The sequence below is a fragment of the Hypomesus transpacificus genome, chromosome 5 (assembly GCF_021917145.1).
Source record: "Hypomesus transpacificus isolate Combined female chromosome 5, fHypTra1, whole genome shotgun sequence".
NCBI classification, from domain to species: Eukaryota; Metazoa; Chordata; class Actinopteri; order Osmeriformes; family Osmeridae; genus Hypomesus; species Hypomesus transpacificus.
In genome coordinates this window covers 1,044,906-1,058,927 of record NC_061064.1, presented here as the reverse complement: position 1 = coordinate 1,058,927, position 14,022 = coordinate 1,044,906, and the positions used below count along the sequence as shown (strand labels likewise).

General features: G+C 52.5%; 1 protein-coding gene across 1 annotated transcript; it reads left to right on the top strand.

Annotated features, from left to right (window-relative positions):
* Positions 1-1,118: 1,118 nt before the first annotated feature.
* Positions 1,119-13,069, top strand: phf12a (PHD finger protein 12a). Its single transcript, XM_047020060.1, has 15 exons — positions 1,119-1,975; positions 2,143-2,324; positions 3,675-3,747; positions 4,641-5,064; positions 5,233-5,353; positions 6,788-6,920; positions 7,326-7,490; positions 8,248-8,400; positions 9,153-9,678; positions 9,771-9,902; positions 10,094-10,243; positions 10,844-10,942; positions 12,084-12,166; positions 12,347-12,485; positions 12,584-13,069. The coding sequence occupies exons 1-15, from the start codon at positions 1,910-1,912 to the stop codon at positions 13,036-13,038; spliced, it is 2,901 nt and encodes a 966-aa protein (XP_046876016.1). The 5' UTR covers positions 1,119-1,909; the 3' UTR covers positions 13,039-13,069.
* The last annotated feature ends 953 nt before the right edge of the window (positions 13,070-14,022 follow it).

Sequence of the window (14,022 nt, the reverse complement as noted above, 5' to 3'; positions counted from 1 at the left end):
GTGTTTTCGGTTAAACTGCTTTGATTTTAAAAGCGTTGATTGGGATACTGCGTTTATTTTTTCCAGGATTTTCAATCTAAATGAATGCAGTGACTAATTAATAAATTGTTAAAACTCAAACTTTAAATTTTACTGGGGCACAGCAGATTTATACTGGGGCACGTGCCCCAGTAAAAAGGGTCTACCGACGCCCCTGCATCTGCACTTGACATAAGTGGTTTACTGTAGTGATTTGCAACAATTTATGAGTAAACATTTTGTCAGATGATAAAACCTACTCGTTATAAATAGACGTGCTTGTTTTTCTTTTGTTAGTATTATTTTTTTGGCTAATGTTACGTCAAGTATTATTAAATGTGTTATTTTCCTTTACATTGTATACAGTCTGACTACAGTAGGCTATGCTAGTCATGACTGCCCTGCAATTGTAAATTCAAATCAAGTTGTACTGTGGGTGTGTATATTTTGTTACTGGTATTCTGATACTATGGCATTTCCTCAAAAGTGACCATTTTTAAAGTATGACAGAACTGTCACTGTCCTACGATTATGATGTGCATTCAAAATGTCCCCTACAGCAGCTTTGTTACCGGTTTCTTTGTTCGGGGGATTGGACAGCAAAATGATTAAATCAAATTAAATTCAAAATAAAGTTTGCAAGAAATATATTCATCATTGTGTTTGTCTTTCGTTACAACGCCTGACCTGTAAAGTTAACAATCGAAATATTTACAAGCGGCCAAGCGCGTGTACAGTCTTTGTTATACATTGTTAAGTTTACAATCGTCTTACAATAATGTAGTGTTTTTCTGGGATAGCTAAAGGGCTGCGATTCCCGACCTCAACCATGGCAATCAACATTTAAAGACTAAACATCCACCAAAAGGTATCAAGGACTGAATAACACAGGATTATGTGACAAGTTTGTAAAATTTACAGTCGACATCCTCATCAGAATGAGTTAAACTACAGGCTTTATCTCCGAGGATGATCAGATCATCTCTCTGGTGGAACGCCCACACCCCCCTCGCGCCCAGTCAACGCGTTTTCCATTCAGCATCTCGCGACAAAGCCGAACCCTGCGCCACAGCGCATGCTCAAACGACGTTCTACGCAAATGTGCGCGAGCTCCATGGAGAGTCTTGAACCAGCAGGACAGAGATGCTCAGTTAGCAGCCCCGCTAGCGCCGCTTCAAAACAACCAGCTGCAGCCTGCAGTTAGACGCTGCTTTGTAGTGGAATACGAAAGTAGGGCTCCAGGATTGAAAGAATTCATGACAGGTACGCGATTTTGCATAGGTAGAGAATATTATTATCACATTGTTCAATAATGGGAGGAAACAGATATGCTTCTGACGTTAGCTAGCTAGCCAGCTAGCTATTTGCTGGCTAGCTTCAAGAATCATTTGAGACGCGTACGAGGCACCAGCTTTAGCTAGCTAGAGAAAGGCTACTGCTAGGCCTTGAAGGGACAAACATTAAATATCCTACAATACAATCTGTTTGATTTACCAGCAATACAACACTTTTGTCATTCTCTATTGTACGACTTGGGCAGCGTGGAATGATATATATATACAGTTTAAAAGAAGGATTTTAAATCGAGGACTTAAAGAAGAAAGGACTATTCGTCTTTGAACTGGAAATAAGGCACTGAATCTAGCTAGTAGGCTATCTGCTTAGCTTGATAGCTAACGGTTGCTTGCTGCTGTACCGTACGGGCCTGAGAAACAGTCGATTTGCAAGCTAGCAAACCTTTCTAACAAGCTACGAACGTATCGCAAATGTTTTCGGAGGACTTCGTTGTTGGAATTAATCGTTGACAGTACCGAATTTCGAGTGGTAGTTTGGAAGGACTTGTTCGGTATCTAACGGGGGAGCTAGTAGCTTGCTCACATAGGCTTTTTGAATGTGGGATAAAATGGAGACCCCAACGATTGTCTACGATCTCGACACCTCTGGGGGGCTTATGCAGGTAAGAAACCTTCCTTTCGTAACGATCATCACTACCATACTTGGCTAGTTTCTATTTTACAACACTAGTAGAAGGTCTGCTGAATGTATTGACTCTAAAAGACATCCCTTCCAAGCCTCCCGCTATCTTTAACAACGTGGTGATTTCCTTATTTCTCTGACATGCAGCAAATCCAAGCTTTGCTTGCACCTCCCAAGTCTGAAGACGGCGAGAAAAGGAGTCGTAAACCGGACAAAAATGCTCGGAGGACCGGGAGAGCCACAAACCACGACACTTGTGACAGTTGCCGTGAAGGAGGCGACCTGCTCTGCTGTGATCACTGTCCCGCTGCATTTCACTTACAGTGCTGGTAAACGTCCGACACACCTAGCCAGCTCACTGACTACGTGCTAAGTTACACTGGTACAGTCCTAAAAGTCAGAAGCACGAAAATGAGTTGACTCATCTGAGAACGAGTAAACCTCATCAGTTGTTTAAAAGTATCCGAGAGCAGGTTGTGTGTGTAGTGTGTGTTGCTATGTGCTATGTGTGTTGCTGTTATGCCTCTAGTTGCCAGGCAGGTCACTGTTTTGTGAGGGTAGCTGCTGCTAACTAGTGAAACCATGCTGGCTGTAACTCAGGTCTATTGCCATGATGTGAACACCTCATTTAGGAGCAACTGTAGGGTACTGAGGAAGATGTTGAGGAAATGTCAGGTTGTGGCCACGTGTTCTGGAAATACTGACGATCAAACTGCTTTTGGTGTCGAGCCAGGGTTCATTAAGGCTTTGTGCCATTACAGAGCAGGCATTCTGGAAACATGACCTGTGTCTGTCTCTGGTCGTTTTGTACATGGTTTACACTGCAGGCATATCCCTATAAATCATAACTAACTGGCAGCTGAATGAATGTTGTGCAGTGGAAGGAAAAGGGAATGTTGATGAACTAACAACATGCAAAGAGCTGTTTTGATGTGACTGCAGTTGGTAATATTGTTGGGATAGCATGTTGTGGGATGTTTCACCATGTGTGTAGACCTGGGCACCCTCTTTCCAGGACTGCTGGTTTCCAGGGCTCTGCTGGTCTCAAGGGCTCTGCTGACTGGATTTACCAGCACCTTTAAGTTATATAGGATTTGTTGTATAGAACGAACGTGGATGTGCATTTCATTCAGTCTGTTTGGGGACACCTGTATCTAGGACCGCCTGTATCTGGGACCGTCTGTATCTGGGACCGTCTGTATCTGGGTTTCTTGTGGATCCTCATGTTGGTTTTGGGACCAGCAGCCTGATGTGGCCCAGCCTCTCTGGCTCTCTGCCCACAGCCTCTTTTCATCTGTGCGCACCTGGCTTCAATCAGCCAGGGGTCCAAACATTGTCAGTCGCGTTAACCTGAGTGCAGTGAGTTAACAGCATACTGCTGCTGAACATCTTTTGAAGGGCTTTGGAAAAGTCATCTTTCAGCCTCATGATTGGTCGGCGCTCTTGGCTGTAGAAATCCTTATTTTGCTGTATTTGCTGTAAAAGCTTAGAGTTGTGTGTTGTCTGCTGTATACCAGATGCTCCAGCAGATGGGTGTTTATAATGCCTTTCTAATGACAAACTTCTTAACTTGCACTTCTCTTGGCAACTTAACTTTCTTCATCACTGCAGTGTTGCTGTTCCTAACGCAGAGTTGATGTTGTTTAGCTGATCATAGCTTGTTTGTTGTGATCCAACAGTAATCCTCCTCTGAGCAAGGAGATGCTGCCCCCAGGGGAGTGGATGTGTCATCGCTGCTCCGTGCGTCGGAAGGTCAGTCAACTTCCCTTTACCCTGAAGTTTAGTCTGCTTGTTTCTGTGTCCTGTCTTCTGGACTGAGCTCACTGTTGGAAGAAATAATGACTGTACATTTTGTGTCTGCCCTCTGTCCCCTGCTCCTCTCTCTCCTCCACCCTCCCTCACCTCCCTGCTCCTCCCTCACCGCTCACCTCCCTGCTCCTCCCTGCTTCTCCCTCCCTGCTCCTCCCTCACCGCTCACCTCCCTGCTCCACCCTCCCTGCTCCTCCCTCACTCCTCTCCCTGCTCCACCCTCCCTCTTCTCCCTGCTCCACCCTCCCTTTTCTCCCTGCTCCACCCTCCCTACTCCTCCCTCACGGCTCACCTTCCCTGCTCCACCCTCCCTCTTCTCCCTGCTCCACCCTCCCTACTCCTCCCTCAACGCTCACCTTCCCTGCTTCTCCCTCCCTGCTCCTCCCTCACTCCCCTCCCTGCTCCTTCCTCTCCCTGCTCCTCCCTCACCACTCACCTTCCCTGCTTCCCCCTCCCTGCTCCTCCCTCCTTCCTCTCCCTGCTCCTCTCTCCCTGCTCCTCCCTCACCACTCACCTTCCCTGCTTCCCCCTCCCTGCTCCTTCCTCTCCCTGCTCCTCTCTCCCTGCTCCTCCCTCACCACTCACCTTCCCTGCTTCCCCCTCCCTGCTCCTCCCTCCTTCCTCTCCCTGCTCCTCTCTCCCTGCTCCTCCCTCACCGCTCACCTTCCCTGCTTCTCCCTCCCTGCTTCTCCCTCACTCCCCTCCCTCCTTCCTCTCCCTGCTCCTCCCTCCCTGCTCCTCTCTCCCTGCTCCCCTCCCTTCTCCCCTCCCTGCTCCTCCCTCCTTCCTCTCCCTGCTCCCCTCCCTGCTCTTCCTTCCCCCCCTCCCTGCTCCAGAAGCGTGAGCTTAAGAAGGAGCATATCAATGGTTTGCTGGAGCGCAGCAGTTTGCAGCTCTCCAAACAGTCTCCGTCTCTGGCGGCCGAGCAGGAAGTGTTGTCCGGGCCGCTGCGTCTGGACCCGGCCGTGGGCCCGGGGCTGAGGGTGGCCGTGGCTCAGGTCCGCCTGCTGGAGCGGAGACCTCTGAGCCGGCCCAACACCCCCACCTCCACAGCCTCCACCGACACACCCACGCCCTCCGAGCAGAACGACATGGATGATGACATGCTGGACGTGGAGGATGAGATGGCCTGCTCCGACCAAGAGAGCTCCACCCCCCACCTCAAAAGGCCCTTTGACCTTCTGATCGCCGCGGCTATGGAGAGGAACCCCACACAGTTCCAGCTGCCCAACGAGCTCACCTGCACCACAGCCCTCCCAGGTACACCCCACCTCACCTGGGTCCTATCACCTTGATTGGCTGCTGCTATTAGTGACGGGAGAATCCTTCAGTACGTCTTATAAGCACGCTCCTCTCAGCACTCGCTCATACAACTTACTGAGACGGTCTCTCTGATGATATCTCCCTCATGCTCTCTCCTACCCCCAGGAAGCAGCAAGAGGAGGAGAAGAGATGAGATGATGGGAAAGAACATGAAACGCCCCCAGCACGAACGTGACCACAGCGGTCTGGTGCCGCTGCCCGTGAAGGTGTGCTACCCCTGTGGCAGGTACGAGCACCAGGACTGAGCAGACAGCATCCATGCTCAATAACATGCTGTTCTCATGTGAATGACTGGGAAACTATTTGTCCTAAATAAACATTATTTTGTTACTCATCGTTTACCAAGAATGGAAGTAATTAAATGCGTGACTTTTTTTAGGCCAAAAGGAGAAAACCTAGATGGTAAATACAGTTAATTACATGCAGATCAGTGCTCTTTTAAAGTATGTGAAGTTCTTTGTGGGGGATAATTGCCCGGTTACTTTGAAAGAAACAATCCCAGACAGGGCTGTCATCTCTCCTCTAGAGGCAGCATCAGGCAGACAGGGCTGTCATCTCTCCTCCAGAGGCAGCATCAGGCAGACAGGGCTGTCATCTCTCCTCTAGAGGCAGCATCAGGCAGACAGGGCTGTCATCTGTCCTGCAGAGGCAGCATCAGGCAGACAGGGCTGTCGTCTGTCCTGCAGAGGCTGCATCAGGCAGACAGAGCTGTCATCTCTCCTCCAGAGGCAGCATCAGGCAGACAGGGCTGTCATCTCTCCTCTAGAGGCAGCATCAGGCAGACAGGGCTGTCATCTGTCCTGCAGAGGCAGCATCAGGCAGACAGGGCTGTCGTCTCTCCTCTAGAGGCAGCATCAGGCAGACAGGGCTGTCATCTCTCCTGCAGAGGCAGCATCAGGCAGACAGGGCTGTCATCTCTCCTCTAGAGGCAGCATCAGGCAGACAGGGCTGTCATCTCTCCTCTAGAGGCAGTATCAGGCAGACAGGGCTGTCATCTCTCCTCTAGAGGCAGCATCAGGCAGACAGGGCTGTCATCTGTCCTGCAGAGGCTTCATCAGGCAGACAGGGCTGTCATCTCTCCTCCAGAGGCAGCATCAGGCAGACAGGGCTGTCATCTCTCCTCTAGAGGCAGCATCAGGCAGACAGGGCTGTCATCTCTCCTCCAGAGGCAGCATCAGGCAGACAGGGCTGTCATCTCTCCTCTAGAGACAGCATCAGGCAGACAGGGCTGTCATCTCTCCTCCAGAGGCAGCATCAGGCAGACAGGGCTGTCATCTCTCCTGCAGAGGCAGCATCTTGAAGCACCAAAACTGTTGATGTGGCAGTGTGCCTTGTCGAATGTGTGTGCTGGCTGGTACCAGCACTTCAGCTATGTTGGTAACACCACAGAACACTGAAGCGCATGGCGAGAGAGACTGCAATTCAAACCATCTGCACAGCATGTTGTATCATTCTGCATAGCTGGTTGTTCCTCTGGGCTGTGCCAGAGCCCCTCGCGGACCCCAGCCCCTGGTCTCCCTCTCCTTCCCTCACTCTGCAGTGCGTCTGGGACAGTCAGATACATACAGACAAGAACGTGTGGTTCAAGAACGTACTGTGAATACTTCAGGATATCTGTGGATGTTGATATGCTCTCTGCTGCCCCCTGTGTGTGTTGCAGGAGCTGCAGGCTGGCTCCGTTGATACAGTGTGACTACTGTCCCCTGCTGTTCCACATGGACTGCCTGGAGCCCCCGCTCACTGCCATGCCTGTGGGGAAGTGGATGTGTCCCAACCACATAGAGCACCTGGTGGTAAGACACACCTGGTCACACACCTGATCTACCTACTGGAGATGTACCTGCTGTCCTACTGACGCCTCTACATTTACATTTAGTAATTTAGCAGATGCTCTTATCCAGAGCGACTTACAGTAAGTACAGGGACATTCCCCCCCAGGCAAGTAGGGTGAAGAAGTGCCTTGCCCAAGGACACAACGTCATTTTGCACATCGGGGAATCGATCCAGCAACCTTCGGATTACTAGCCCGACTCCCTCACCGCTCAGCCATCTGACTCTCCTCTACACACATACCCTCTCCCCCCTTCTCCCTCTCCCACTCTCCCTCCTTCACACTCTCTCCCTTCTTCTCCCTCTCTCCCTCCTTCTCCCTCTTCACCCTCTCCCTCCTTCACCCTCTCCCTCCTTCTCCCCGATAGCTGAAGCAGAGGAGCCTCACTCTCAGCAGTCGCTGTCAGCTGTTTGACCAGTTCCAGGATAGGATGTCCCAGCATGCTGTCAAGGTGGACTTCCTGCAGAGGGTCCACCGCCTGCATCCTCCAGTCCGCAGGGGAGGCCACGCCCACCTGAAGAGAACGCTGAAGGTGAGATGCCCTCGCTCGCCCCTGAGAATACTCACCTGCAGGGCTGTAGTGAGGCAGTGTTGATGGTCAGGTATGAGGCTGTGTGATGGTCAGGTGTGAGGCTGTGTGATGGTCAGGTGTGAGGCTGTGTTGATGGTCAGGTGTGAGGCTGTGTGATGGTCAGGTGTGAGGCTGTGTTGATGGTCAGGTGTGAGGCTGTGTGATGGTCAGGTGTGAGGCTGTGTGATGGTCAGGTGTGAGGCTGTGTGATGGTCAGGTGTGAGGCTGTGTGATGGTCAGGTGTGAGGCTGTGTGATGGTCAGGTGTGAGGCTGTGTTGATGGTCAGGTGTGAGGCTGTGTGATGGTCAGGTGTGAGGCTGTGTTGATGGTCAGGTGTGAGGCTGTGTGATGGTCAGGTGTGAGGCTGTGTGATGGTCAGGTGTGAGGCTGTGTTGATGGTCAGGTGTGAGGCTGTGTGATGGTCAGGTGTGAGGCTGTGTGATGGTCAGGTGTGAGGCTGTGTTGATGGTCAGGTGTGAGGCTGTGTTGATGGTCAGGTGTGAGGCTGTGTGATGGTCAGGTGTGAGGCTGTGTTGATGGTCAGGTGTGAGGCTGTGTGATGGTCAGGTGTGAGGCTGTGTTGATGGTCAGGTGTGAGGCTGTGTTGATGGTCAGGTGTGAGGCTGTGTTGATGGTCAGGTGTGAGGCTGTGTTGATGGTCAGGTGTGAGGCTGTGTTGATGGTCAGGTGTGGTAACTGCCCTGTGTCCCCTGCCAGGTACCTGACTCCATCAAGTCCCAGTACAGGTCTCCCCCTGTCATGATCCCCCCCGCTGGGATCCGCCACGGAGAGCTCATCTGCACAGGTGTCCCAGAGGCCCCCCCCTCCCAGCCCCTCCAGCCCTTCACCAGCAACGAGGAGCAGCAGGAGGTACCCCACGTACACACAGACATGCACCACACCATGTCTTGATCCTGCTAGTCCTGCCTCTAACAAGTGTTTCCCTCTAGTCCTGCCTCTAACGAGTGTTTCCCTCTAGTCCCGCCTCTAACGGGTGTTTCCCTCTAGTCCTGCCTCTAACGAGTGTTTCCCTCTAGTCCTGCCTCTAACGAGTGTTTCCCCCTAGTCCTGCCTCTAACGAGTGTTTCCCTCTAGTCCTGCCTCTAACGGGTGTTTCCCTCTAGTCCTGCCTCTAACGAGTGTTTCCCTCTAGTCCTGCCTCTAACGGGTGTTTCCCTCTAGTCCTGCCTCTAACGAGTGTTTCCCTCTAGTCCTGCCTCTAACGGGTGTTTCCCTCTAGTCCTGCCTCTAACGAGTGTTTCCCTCTAGTCCTGCCTCTAACGAGTGTTTCCCTCTAGTCCTGCCTCTAACGGGTGTTTCCCTCTAGTCCTGCCTCTAACGAGTGTTTCCCTCTAGTCCTGCCTCTAACGGGTGTTTCCCTCTAGTCCTGTCTAACAGGTGTTTCCCCCTAGTCCTGCCTCTAACGAGTGTTTCCCTCTAGTCCTGCCTCTAACGGGTGTTTCCCTCTAGTCCTGCCTCTAACGAGTGTTTCCCTCTAGTCCTGCCTCTAACGAGTGTTTCCCTCTAGTCCTGCCTCTAACGAGTGTTTCCCTTTAGTCCTGCCTCTAACAAGTGTTTCTCTCTAGTCCTGCCTCTAACGAGTGTTTTCCTGCTCTCCCCAGTGGCTACGAGGCGTCATCACCCTGCAGTGCAGCATCATGCGGCACCTCTCAGCCAGGCACAAGTCCTCACAGTGGGAGGCTGACGTCAAACCTAGCGTCCCAGCGGGGGAGGGTGGGGCTGAGTGTAGCTCTGACAGGACAGCCCCCGGCCCCAAGGGGGCCCCAGCCCCTGGTCCCCAGGGGGCCCCAGCCCTGGTGTCCCCTGCGGGGCTGAAACTCGGCTCATGTCCCAGTAACGGCCCTGTGGACCAGCAGGCCAACGGGAGTCCCGAGGCCCAGTCCCCCCCGGCCTCCAGCCAGTCCCCCCCGGCCTCCACCCAGTCCCCCTCGGCCTCCAGCCAGTCCCCCAGCCCCCAGCCTCCCACCCCCAGCCCCGCGCTACCCAACCACCTGGCCGTGGTTAAGACTGAGGCCCCACCCAGACCTTGTTTAGGTCCTGCATCCATCAGACCAGACCCCCGGACTCCCCACCCCCCAGACCCTCTCAGGGCTCCTGCCCAGACTGGGAGCACCAAGCTGGGCTCAGGTAGGCCTGCAGGGAGAGGGGGCCCTGGTTCTAGCTGCTGTGTGCCTGGAGGCATCTAGTGAGCAGGGTTGTGTGTTTGCGTTTGTCTGTAGATGGAAAGATGGGTGTGGCAGAGCTCCCTGGCAGGGTGCCCCAGCCCCCCGGGCCCCAGCCCCCCGGGCCCCAGCCCCTCTCCCTTGGGGATCTGTCCAGCTGCCTGAAGGCTGTCACAGATGGGAATGGAGGTGAGCCTGATCAGTTGATCACTGATGGAACCCTCACTATTCTGGCTGAGACACAGGGTCCCAGGTTTGATTCCAGCCTGGGCCATTTCCTGCATGTCTACCCCCCCCTTCCCCTCTCCTGTTTCTGTCACTCTGTCAAATAAACCTGAGCCTGATGTCTTGATGCTGTCATCCCTCCATGCTCCTCCCAGAAATCCAGATGGAGAACCTGGATGAGAAGTTCATCCGGCTGCTGGCCTGGCAGCGGGTCCAGCAGCTTTTTGAGCCCAGACCCTGGTCTCCTCAGAGCAACTACATCAGCACCAGCCAGCCCGCCCAGACACAGGAGCAGCAGTCTGAAGGTCAGGAGGTCCCTCCCTCACCTCACATCCCTAACCTCCACCATCTCACCTCCCTCGCCTCACATCCCTAACCTCGACCATCTCACCTCCCTCGCCTCACATCCCTAACCTCCACCATCTCACCTCCCTCACCTCACATCCCTAACCTCCACCATCTCACCTCCCTCACCTCACATCCCTAACCTCGACCATCTCACCTCCCTCGCCTCACATCCCTAACCTCCACCATCTCACCTCCCTCACCTCACATCCCTAACCTCCACCATCTCACCTCCCTCACCTCACATCCCTAACCTCCATCACCTCACATCCCTAACCTCCCTCACCTCCCATCCCTAACCTCACATCCCTCACCCTCCCATCCCTAACCTCACATCCCTTACCTCCCTCCCATCCCTCACCCTCCCATCCCTCACCCTCCCTTCCCTCCCCTCCCTCACCCTCCCATTCCTCACCTCACCTCTCTTACCTCACTTACCTCCCTCACCTTATTACCCTCACCTGCCTTTTCCAGGATATCATGTGTCAACTGGTGGTGTTGAGCTTCTCATCAGTTATTTATCCCTTCCTTGTCGATCTGTTTTGTGTTTTTCCTCTCAGCACACAACAAGGCCGTCCAGGCCAGGGCTGTGTTCTACCCTCTAGCAGGAAGAGGACGTGCTGTCAACATGTGCTACAGGACCCTGCACATGGGAACTGGTGAGAACACACACACAGCACTGGGTTTGGTACTGGTGATGTACACAGATTAAACCAGGTTTCTGGGCAGGGTCAGATAACCCCTAACACACCAGGTTTCTGGGCAGGGTCAGATAACCCCTAACACACCAGGTGCGCTGTGAAGGGTCAGATAACCCCTAACACACCAGGTGCGCTGGGCAGGGTCAGATAACCCCTAACACACCAGGTGCGCTGGGCAGGGTCAGATAACCCCTAACACACCAGGTGCGCTGTGAAGGGTCAGATAACCCCTAACACACCAGGTGCGCTGGGCAGGGTCAGATAACCCCTAACACACCAGGTGCGCTGGGCAGGGTCAGATAACCCCTAACACACCAGGTGCGCTGGGCAGGGTCAGATAACCCCTAACACACCAGGTGCGCTGGGCAGGGTCAGATAACCCCTAACACACCAGGTGCGCTGGGCAGGGTCAGATAACCCCTAACACACCAGGTGCGCTGGGCAGGGTCAGATAACCCCTAACACACCAGGTGCGCTGTGAAGGGTCAGATAACCCCTAACACACCAGGTGCGCTGTGAAGTGTCAGATAACCCCTAACACACCAGGTGCGCTGGGCAGGGTCAGATAACCCCTAACACACCAGGTGCGCTGGGCAGGGTCAGATAACCCCTAACACACCAGGTGCGCTGGGCAGGGTCAGATAACCCCTAACACACCAGGTGCGCTGGGCAGGGTCAGATAACCCCTAACACACCAGGTGCGCTGTGAAGGGTCAGATAACCCCTAACACACCAGGTGCGCTGTGAAGGGTCAGATAACCCCTAACACACCAGGTGCGCTGGGCAGGGTCAGATAACCCCTAACACACCAGGTTTCTGGGCAGGGTCAGATAACCCCTAACACACCAGGTGCGCTGGGCAGCCTTGAGGCCCTGCCTCAGATAACCCACAGCTCTGAGTGAAACTAGAAGGTACAAAGGTTCATATATACAGTCATAAATATATACAGTCATTAAGTCATGAAAGGACAGATGTGCAAACATCCAGTGATCCGGAATCGGGTGCATACTGGTCCAGATCAGGAGGAACCAGTGTGTCTCTGCTGACTATCTGTCCTAGAGCTCCTCTCCTGCTGTAGTCTGACTGCTCTGTCTGGCAGGTGCTGATATGGATGTGTGCCTCACCAACTATGGCCACTGTAATTTCGTGTCAGGAAAACATGCTTGTATCTTCTATGATGAGGTAAGCAGGACGGCATGCACCACACACACACACATGCAACACACACATGTAGAAAAGATGTCAAGGTTGTAACATCGCTGGTTTTATCGCTCAGCATTGATTTATATTTGACTTGCGGAGAAAGCTACATGAAATCTTCAATTCTGTGTGTGTTTGTGTGTGTGTGTGTGTGTGGAGCAGAACACCAAGCAGTATGAGCTGCTGAACTACAGTGAGCACGGCACCATGGTGGACAACGTTCTCTACTCCTGCGACTTCTCAGAGAAGGTCCAGCCCAGCCCCTCCAGCAGCCTGGTGGCCAAGGTCCAGAGCATCATCAGTGAGTGTCCTGCTGCAGGCGGAGACGACCTGGACGCTCAGTCCTCATGTTCACATTAAGATAACATGTGTGGTAAAGGTGTCTGTTTGCCTTCGCAGAGCGCTGCAGGAGGAGAGAACAGCAGGGGGAGGCCCCTGGAGAGGCTGTGGAGGCCACAGTGATGAGCCAGGGCCCTGGAGAGGCTGTGGAGGACCTGTGTGACTGCAGGACCAGCAGTTCCAGCATGGTGGGGGGAACGGGGGCGGGCTGGGAGGGCACGGGGGCGGGCTGGGAGGGCACGGCCCTGCTCCACCATGGCAGCCTCATCAAGATGGGCTGCATGCAGTTTCTGTTCAGCGTCACAGAGTTCGCCTGCCTACCGCCCAAGGAGGAGAACCAGGCTGCTCTAGCCAGCCTCCACCCCAGCCTCCACCCCAGCCTCCACCCTAGCTTCCACCCTAACCTCCACCCCAGCCCCCACCCCAGCCCCCACCCCAGCCCCCACCCCAGTCCAGACAGAGGCATCTGCCTAGCACCCCGCCCTGCTCCATCAAGGGCCCGTGTTTCCCCCTAACCCTGCCCCCACCCTCCCTGCCCCCACCCTCCCTGCCCCCAGCCCCCACCCCCCCCCCCCCCCGCCCCCAGCCCCCACCCCCCCTGCCAGTCCTGGTAGTCCTAAAGTGTTTTTTATTTTGATCTTCAAACATTTTGCTGATATGAAGTATTTTTCATGCTCAGATTTTGTGAGCATGTTGCACATAGAATTTTTTATTTTTCCTCTTTGTAAATGTTAATCTTTCTGAAATATATTTAAATTGGCATTTAAAAGGGATTCTCTGTGGGAATCAAGATGACTTCACTGGAGCAACAACCCATCTAGACAGTCATGATGTGAGTAACTTGTTCTCTACTGTGGCAGTAATAATAGCAGAAACATGCTCATTCTGTTCAGAACATGGACTTCACTTCTCCTGGCCATTTGAGTTTGTGTACTGTGGAAAGACAATGTAGTTAGATGGGTCAGATGTTTGTGTACTGTGGAAAGACAATGTAGTTAGATGGGTCAGATGTTTGTGTACTGTGGAAAGACAATGTAGTTAGATGGGTCAGTTAGATGGGTCAGTTAGATGGGTCAGTTAGATGGGTCAGATGTTTGTATTACCATTGCAGGTAGCTCTATGATGAAACATACACACATTTATGTTCCTATGTTTTATAATCTAATATAATTATGTACATGGTAAATAATCCCTTTTTCAACTCCTCCCATGATGGACAGAATAGGATTCTGTTTGACCAGACCTGTGAATGACCGTTGGTCGTTTTGACATTTGAATCTGTACTATGCTTCTGGTGGAATTTGTGCAGTACTTTTGTACTCGTAGTATTCGTTGTGTTTTTCAATACTGTAGTCTTCATTGTAAATACTGTGTTTTAGAGAAGTTAATCTGAACATTTTCACGTGCTATGTAAATATAAAGCAACCTCAACAATGTTTCCCCTTTTCTGTCTTAAAAATGTAAATAATACAAAGATTTTTAAGAAGCTTCAAAGAACA